We start from the raw sequence: 9,037 nt of genomic DNA, 5'->3' as shown, positions 1-9,037 counted from the left end.
TCTATCGTTATCGAGGAGATACTTTCATTTAAAGCAATCAAAACATTCTTAAAATCTATTAAAAATGCATTTTTCCATTAAAAAAAGGCTATAAAAGCTATTGAATCCATATTTATGTATGTTTATTTAAATTTGGCAGCTCACTTCCACATCATACTCGACGATTTTTCAAAGTATCGATATTTTGTGGCAATAGTTTTGGCCCGAGTCACCCTGTGACACATGAAAAACGTGAACGGTTTTTAAATTTAAATACTCTTAATGGAATAAAGAATAAAAACTAAGTTTTTTTGTTAAAAAATTACAAATTTAACTAAAAATGTTATTATATTCTTATTTCAACTAAAGTAGATATTGCAAAATTTGCATAGCAAACAAATATTTGATTTGGATATTAGGGATGGAACTTTTAAAAAGTTTAAAATTAAGCACCGAACCTAAAAAACATTATCTTTTTTCAAATAATTTCCCAATTTTGTAAGTGAAGAGATGTTAAATTTTCGTAAAATCAAGTAAGCCGTGGCTTAACTATTTGTCAAGCTGTGTACGAGCTACGTTCGATGTTCGCACTTCATTTCAAATTCCCATCCAGGCTAGTCATATTGTATATTTATATTTTAAATATTTTTAGACTCTTTTGGTTTTTCATTCACAGTTCAAATTTATATATCAGTTTCGTTATCGTTCATCATACATTTCGTCATACATATCGGTCGTGTCGTGCATAGGTCGCCAGCACACCTGTGTGCGTGTAGGGGTGTGCGCGCGTGTGTGTGAGTGGTGCTTGCGCAAAAGAAACGTCAAACAGCCAAAAACGAATAACAAAAAAAAAGGAAAAAAGAAGAGTAGAGAGGAGGAGGAGAAACGCTCGAGAAAAAGATTGTGGCAACGTTTGTTTTCTTGTATTTTTGTTTTTGTGGCCGCCGAGTGAATTTCGCGCTCGCGTTAAAAATCAATCATTTTTTTTGGCGATTAACCGTTAACCGACAACTGGCATAGAGAGTGTAAACAATACAAGAAGTGCCCACCCCCACCCCCGCCACAATCACAATCACAATCACAATCACAATCGCACTCGTACTCCTCCTCTGTCAACGACGCTGCCTCCAAACACCACCCACCACCCACCACCACCGCTTCCACTGATTTGTAGAATTGGAATTGCCTTTCTTATCAGCGGATTCTCCGATCCGCAGGCTTCCCCAACCTTGAGGGGCTGAACTCATCGCGAGATTAGTGGGCCCACAGACGGCCGAGAACCCTCTAATCTTGAAACGGCGGCCATGTCCGCACCAGCGTCGGCCTCGGCCACAGCGCCGGCAGCGACAGCGACTGCTACGGCGACCCAGACTTCGACCCGCAGCGATGAGGAGAATCTCCTGCGAGGACTCAACAAGCTGAGGAACGAGGACAAGCTCACCGATGTCACCCTTATCGTGGAGGATCTCAGATTTAAGGTATGGAGCTCGTGGTGAAGTTTAAAACTAGTTGGGATGGCTTGTGGGGCTATTTGAGACCCACATACCAAGTTTCAGGGTAATGGCTTTCAAGACAACAGAGTTATGAAGGTATAAGGTCCATATAGGGGTAGTATCTATAAGGTTGAGACTTCTAGTTGTTATGTAATCTATTATAATGGCTAAAAGAAGCCACATACCAAGTTTCAGGGAAATAGCTTCTAAGACAACAGAGTTATGAAGGTGTAGGGTCTATATAGTCGTAGTATCTATAAGGTTTAAGGTTCCTTTTTGTCATGAAACCTATTATAATGTGTATAATAACTTGTATACCAAATTTCAACGAATCTGGCTTGTAGAATCCCAAGTTATCTATAGGTTTTTGACCATAACCTTCCATATAAGGACTGTTATCACCGCAACTCCAAAGCCACAAAGCCACAAAGCCAAATTTCACTTTCAAAATGACAAACAAAAACAAATGGCTATTGTTTCTACACCAAACTATTTTTCAACCATTTGCATAAAAGTATATAAAATATATATAATATATATGTATATATATAAGCACCATAAATCGTGTGTGTCAAAATAATTATCGTCCGAAGGGTTAATTTGGCGATACTTTCTCTTATTTCGAATGCTATTTAGTCTAGAATGCAAAAAAAAAAAATAACTAACCGGTTTGTTTGTTTTAATTTTTTTTAACAAAAAATCAGTAAAAAAAAATCCCCTTAAAAGCCACCTTAATTATTAAATCTTTTATGTGTTATTTCCCAGAAATGTTTGGAATTTAATGAATTCAGTGATTCATGGTGAAACTTATTTTTGACAAATAAACAATAAAAATTGTTTAAAATGAATCATGAAGATCATAAAATTATAATCCAAGCTATAAATAGATTTTGAAATACGATTTTTTAATGGAATTTTAAATGGAAAAAAAGTGAATTAAAATGTTAATAGTTTGAATTACTCATACATCCTTTTTTTTTTATCCTCCAGGCCCATCGCGTCGTCCTGGCCGCCAGCAGTGACTACTTCTGCGCCATGTTCGCCGACTGTGCCATGATCGAATCGCGCCAGGAGGAGATCAACCTATACGGGATCACTGCCCGCGCCATGGGCGCCATCATAGACTACATCTACACATCGCTCCTGGAGCTGAATGCCGACAACATTGAGGAGATACTGGCGGCGGCCACCCACGTCCAGGTGCGCGAGGTGATCGAGCGCTGTACCATGTTCCTGGAGACCAAGATCGAGATGGACAACTGCCTGGCCATTGCCGGCATGGCGGATATCTACGGACAGATGGCCCTGTCCCGGCGAGCCTATCGCTTCATATGCGCCAATTTCGAGGACTTTACCGGCACGCCGGATTTCAAGGAACTGAAGAAGGACCAGCTGAGCTTCATCCTGTCGAGCAACTATCCCATCGATGTCACCGAACAGGAGCTGGTGCGTCTGGTGTGCAGCTACTGTCTGGACAAGCAGATGGAGGAGAGCGATATCAGGGATCTGTTGCGGCTCATCAACTGGACGCACATTAGCTACAAGTACATCGAAGAACTGCGTCAACTGGACTGCTCGCTGGAGGAGGGAAAACGGCTGCAGCTGCCGGCCGGCTACTACAATCGGATCAAGCAGGAGTACCTGGCCACGCTGCTCAAGGGCGATGGATCGCTGGCGGACCAAACCGCCCTGCAGCGCGGACCCACCAATATGCGGGGCATGGAGCTGAGCCTCCTCAAGATCGGTGGCTTCGAGTGGAAGGGCCTGACCAATGTGATAATGTGCTTCTCGCCCTCAAAAATGAAGTGGTACGAACTGACGTCCATTCCGCACATCGATCAGTGTAAGTTCTTTAATGTCACACTGGTTTTTTGCTAATTTTCATTTTATGCTTAATGGTAGTTTAGTTTTTTGGTTTGGTTTACTCATGGCTTACTCATTTTTACATTAATTTATTCATTTTGTATTTAATTCATGCAAATGAACGTTCATTTTTCAAACTAGTTCACTTCTGGTGTTCATTTTGGTGTTCATTCTTCAAACTAGTTCATCTCTAGTATTCATTTAAGGCTTAACTCACTCCACAGCTAAAAAAATAACTAAATTAGTTAACTTAAAACTAAAATTAGCAAAAAACTAGGAAGAACTCGCATTATCGTCTAAAATTCCAGTCTTGATTCTATCCTTTCCAGGCAATTTCGGCACTGCCGTCCTCAACAATGAACTGTACATCGTGGGCGGAGCCTATGACGTGTGTCTCAAGGAGTACATCCATCCCTTTGGCTTCTGCTATTGCCCGTTGCGGGATGCCTGGGTGTCCATAGCCCCCATCCAGCTGGATCGCTGCCGTTTCTCATTAAATGCGGTCGGTAAACACCATCTGTATGCCGTGGGCGGCATTGTGGAGCACGATGACTTCTCCGAGGAGACAATGAGACGCGTCTCGAATGTGGAACGCTACGATATAGCCAGGAATGCGTGGACTTTCATGCCCAGTTTGCAGGAGAATCGCAGCCAGCATGCCGGCGTTGTTGTCGGCGACAAACTGTACATCTCTGGCGGCATCTATTTGGCCAACATCCTGGCCACCATGTGGTGCTTCGACACAATAACCGAAACCTGGCATCAGTTAGCTTCGATGCCGACGCCCTGCTGTGATCACGTCCTGGTGGCGATCGATAATTGTATTTATGCCTGCGGCGGATGGCGCGAAAGTGTCACCGAATCCCGTGTCCTAGTTCAGCATATCTATGCGTATGACATTGAGACGAATGTGTGGACAAGGGAGACCCAAATACCGGCACCCAAATTCTATTCCGGCGTTACTGTGATGCGACGCACCATATTCTTTGTGGGCGGCCTGGACTCCACCGAATCGATCGATCGGGCCAGCTCCGAGACAATGGCGTACAATCTCGATAGCAAGACCTGGTGGCACCGCAAGGACTCCTGGGACACCCCCAACGATGTCTGGGAGTCCACCTGTGCCGCCATCTATGTTCCCATGTTCAATTCTTAGGCGGGTCTCATCCTTTTATGATTTCCCGCCTCCGTTTCCATGTATCTCTCTTCCTCCGCCACCTGTCGAATTTATGGATTCTCATCTTCAGAACATCAAAATGCCCCGATTTTTTATCGTGTGTGTGTTTATGTAACTAGGAACACGAATATTTTTTAAAAATAGATTTCTAGAGTAGCCTACAAGATACAAGAGAGATTACGTGTTGGACTGTACAGTGAAAAAAAATGTGCCAAGCACGGCCACAAACTGTTTTAGAATAAAAACTTGTTTTAAGAGTTGAGTAGATTGAATGTGTATTTTAATTAAATAAATTTTACAAAACTAATCTAGAATCTAGAGAATCTAGAAACTATATCCCTATAGGATGGTCTAGAAACCGTGGGATGCGAGGACCAGTTGGGAAGTCCTTATCTGCGTTATGAAGGGTATCTCCCAGAATTTTTGGGCAAAAAATTAAAAATAATATGTTCTGAGATTTTGATGCAGAATGATGGGGAATTGATCTAGAAATCGTTTAAGGTATTCCTCATAAGAATCGGATGAGAATTGGCAGAGATATAGCCATCGCCGTGGGCCAAATGGGGGTTATCGTATTTTTGAAAAGGATCCTATGGAAAAATGGGAAAAAAATGTAAAAAATATTTTGTTCTCAGATTTTGATGCAGAATGATGGGGAATCGATCCAGAAATCGTTTAAGGTATTCCGCTCAAGGATCGGATAAGAATTGGCAGAGATATAGCCATCGCCGTGGGCCAAATGGGGGTTATCGTATTTTTGAAGGGGATCCTATGGAAAAATGGGAAAAAAATGTAAAAAATATTTTGTGTTCAGATTTTGATGCAGAATGATGGGGAATTGATCTAGAAATCGTTTAAGGTATTCCGCTCAAGGATCGGATAAGAATTGGCAGAGATATAGTCATCGCCGTGGGCCAAATGGGGGTTATCGTATTTTTGAAGGGGATCCTATGGAAAAAAATTTAAAAAATATTTTGTTCTCAGATTTTGATGCAGAATGATGGGGAATCGATCCAGAAATCGTTTAAGGTATTCCGCTCAAGGATCGGATAAGAATTGGCAGAGATATAGTCATCGCCGTGGGCCAAATGGGGGTTATCGTATTTTTGAAAAGGATCCTATGGAAAAATGGGAAAAAAATGTAAAAAATATTTTGTTCTCAGATTTTGATGCAGAATGATGGGGAATCGATCCAGAAATCGTTTAAGGTATTCCGCTCAAGGATCGGATAAGAATTGGCAGAGATATAGCCATCGCCGTGGGCCAAATGGGGGTTATCGTATTTTTGAAGGGGATCCTATGGAAAAAAATGTAAAAAATATTTTGTTCTCAGATTTTGATGCAGAATGATGGGGAATTGATCTAGAAATCGTTTAAGGTATTCCGCTCAAGGATCGGATAAGAATTGGCAGAGATATAGCCATCGCCGTGGGCCAAATGGGGGTTATCGTATTTTTGAAAAGGATCCTATGGAAAAATGGGAAAAAAATGTAAAAAATATTTTGTTCTCAGATTTTGATGCAGAATGATGGGGAATCGATCCAGAAATCGTTTAAGGTATTCCGCTCAAGGATCGGATAAGAATTGGCAGAGATATAGCCATCGCCGTGGGCCAAATGGGGGTTATCGTATTTTTGAAGGGGATCCTATGGAAAAATGGGAAAAAAATGTAAAAAATATTTTGTGTTCAGATTTTGATGCAGAATGATGGGGAATTGATCTAGAAATCGTTTAAGGTATTCCGCTCAAGGATCGGATAAGAATTGGCAGAGATATAGTCATCGCCGTGGGCCAAATGGGGGTTATCGTATTTTTGAAGGGGATCCTATGGAAAAAAATTTAAAAAATATTTTGTTCTCAGATTTTGATGCAGAATGATGGGGAATCGATCCAGAAATCGTTTAAGGTATTCCGCTCAAGGATCGGATAAGAATTGGCAGAGATATAGTCATCGCCGTGGGCCAAATGGGGGTTATCGTATTTTTGAAGGGGATCCTATGGAAAAAAATGTAAAAAATATTTTGTTCTCAGATTTTGATGCAGAATGATGGGGAATCGATCCAGAAATCGTTTAAGGTATTCCGCTCAAGGATCGGATAAGAATTGGCAGAGATATAGCCATCGCCGTGGGCCAAATGGGGGTTATCGTATTTTTGAAGGGGATCCTATGGAAAAAAATGTAAAAAATATTTTGTTCTCAGATTTTGATGCAGAATGATGGGGAATTGATCTACAAATCGTTTAAGGTATTCCGCTTAAAGATCGGATAAGAATTGGCAGAGATATAGTCATCGCCGTGGGCCAAATGGGGGTTATCGTATTTTTGAAAAGGATCCTATGGAAAAATGGGAAAAAAATGTAAAAAATATTTTGTTCTCAGATTTTGATGCAGAATGATGGGGAATCGATCCAGAAATCGTTTAAGGTATTCCGCTCAAGGATCGGATAAGAATTGGCAGAGATATAGCCATCGCCGTGGGCCAAATGGGGGTTATCGTATTTTTGAAGGGGATCCTATGGAAAAATGGGAAAAAAATGTAAAAAATATTTTGTGTTCAGATTTTGATGCAGAATGATGGGGAATTGATCTAGAAATCGTTTAAGGTATTCCTCATAAGAATCGGATGAGAATTGGCAGAGATATAGCCATCGCCGTGGGCCAAATGGGGTTATCGTATTTTTGAAGGGGATCCTATGGAAAAATGGGATAAAAATGTAAAAAATATTTTGTGTTCAGATTTTGATGCAGAATGATGGGGAATCGATCTAGAAATCGTTTAAGGTATTCCGCTCAAGGATCGGATAAGAATTGGCAGAGATATAGCCATCGCCGTGGGCCAAATGGGGGTTATCGTATTTTTGAAGGGGATCCTATGGAAAAATGGGAAAAAAATGTAAAAAATATTTTGTGTTCAGATTTTGATGCAGAATGATGGGGAATCGATCCAGAAATCGTTTAAGGTATTCCGCTCAAGGATCGGATAAGAATTGGCAGAGATATAGCCATCGCCGTGGGCCAAATGGGGGTTATCGTATTTTTGAAGGGGATCCTATGGAAAAATGGGAAAAAAATGTAAAAAATATTTTGTGTTCAGATTTTGATGCAGAATGATGGGGAATCGATCCAGAAATCGTTTAAGGTATTCCGCTCAAGGATCGGATAAGAATTGGCAGAGATATAGCCATCGCCGTGGGCCAAATGGGGGTTATCGTATTTTTGAAGGGGATCCTATGGAAAAAAATGTAAAAAATATTTTGTTCTCAGATTTTGATGCAGAATGATGGGGAATTGATCTACAAAAAGTTAAAGGTATTCCGCTTAAAGATCGGATAAGAATTGGCAGAGATATAGTCATCGCCGTGGGCCAAATGGGGGTTATCGTATTTTTGAAAAGGATCCTATGGAAAAATGGGAAAAAAATGTAAAAAATATTTTGTTCTCAGATTTTGATGCAGAATGATGGGGAATCGATCCAGAAATCGTTTAAGGTATTCCGCTCAAGGATCGGATAAGAATTGGCAGAGATATAGCCATCGCCGTGGGCCAAATGGGGGTTATCGTATTTTTGAAGGGGATCCTATGGAAAAAAATGTAAAAAATATTTTGTTCTCAGATTTTGATGCAGAATGATGGGGAATTGATCTAGAAATCGTTTAAGGTATTCCGCTCAAGGATCGGATAAGAATTGGCAGAGATATAGCCATCGCCGTGGGCCAAATGGGGGTTATCGTATTTTTGAAAAGGATCCTATGGAAAAATGGGAAAAAAATGTAAAAAATATTTTGTTCTCAGATTTTGATGCAGAATGATGGGGAATCGATCCAGAAATCGTTTAAGGTATTCCGCTCAAGGATCGGATAAGAATTGGCAGAGATATAGCCATCGCCGTGGGCCAAATGGGGGTTATCGTATTTTTGAAGGGGATCCTATGGAAAAATGGGAAAAAAATGTAAAAAATATTTTGTGTTCAGATTTTGATGCAGAATGATGGGGAATTGATCTAGAAATCGTTTAAGGTATTCCGCTCAAGGATCGGATAAGAATTGGCAGAGATATAGTCATCGCCGTGGGCCAAATGGGGGTTATCGTATTTTTGAAGGGGATCCTATGGAAAAAAATTTAAAAAATATTTTGTTCTCAGATTTTGATGCAGAATGATGGGGAATCGATCCAGAAATCGTTTAAGGTATTCCGCTCAAGGATCGGATAAGAATTGGCAGAGATATAGTCATCGCCGTGGGCCAAATGGGGGTTATCGTATTTTTGAAGGGGATCCTATGGAAAAAAATGTAAAAAATATTTTGTTCTCAGATTTTGATGCAGAATGATGGGGAATCGATCCAGAAATCGTTTAAGGTATTCCGCTCAAGGATCGGATAAGAATTGGCAGAGATATAGCCATCGCCGTGGGCCAAATGGGGGTTATCGTATTTTTGAAGGGGATCCTATGGAAAAAAATGTAAAAAATATTTTGTTCTCAGATTTTGATGCAGAATGATGGGGAATTGATCTACAAATCGTTTA

At 40.6% G+C, this 9,037-nt stretch overlaps 1 protein-coding gene across 3 annotated transcripts; it reads left to right on the top strand.

The window, feature by feature from the left end:
• Window positions 1-620: 620 nt before the first annotated feature.
• Window positions 621-4,777, top strand: LOC6498766 (kelch-like protein 26). Of its 3 annotated transcripts, XM_032452314.2 has the most exons (4): window positions 621-745; window positions 1,197-1,457; window positions 2,463-3,315; window positions 3,644-4,777. In XM_032452314.2, exons 2-4 carry the CDS (start codon window positions 1,284-1,286, stop codon window positions 4,489-4,491), a joined length of 1,875 nt encoding a protein of 624 aa, XP_032308205.1. In that variant the 5' UTR covers window positions 621-745; window positions 1,197-1,283; the 3' UTR covers window positions 4,492-4,777. The 3 variants fall into 3 exon arrangements, with proteins under 3 accessions (XP_032308205.1, XP_001967249.1, XP_014759290.1); XM_001967213.4 differs by having other exon boundaries at window positions 626-1,457; window positions 3,665-4,777; XM_014903804.3 differs by having other exon boundaries at window positions 626-1,457.
• Window positions 4,778-9,037: the final 4,260 nt, after the last annotated feature.

The sequence above is a fragment of the Drosophila ananassae genome, chromosome XR (assembly GCF_017639315.1).
Source record: "Drosophila ananassae strain 14024-0371.13 chromosome XR, ASM1763931v2, whole genome shotgun sequence".
In the NCBI taxonomy this organism is placed as follows: Eukaryota; Metazoa; Arthropoda; class Insecta; order Diptera; family Drosophilidae; genus Drosophila; species Drosophila ananassae.
This window is presented reverse-complemented; position numbering and strand designations above follow the sequence as displayed.

Coding starts and splice junctions, on each gene's coding strand:
- LOC6498766 (XM_032452314.2), top strand. CDS start 1,284: ATGTCCGCACCAGCGTCGGCCTCGGCCACAGCGCCGGCAGCGACAGCG. Junction 1,458..2,462: donor TGGAGGATCTCAGATTTAAG/GTATGGAGCTCG, acceptor TTTATCCTCCAG/GCCCATCGCGTCGTCCTGGC. Junction 3,316..3,643: donor CATTCCGCACATCGATCAGT/GTAAGTTCTTTA, acceptor CTAAAATTCCAG/TCTTGATTCTATCCTTTCCA.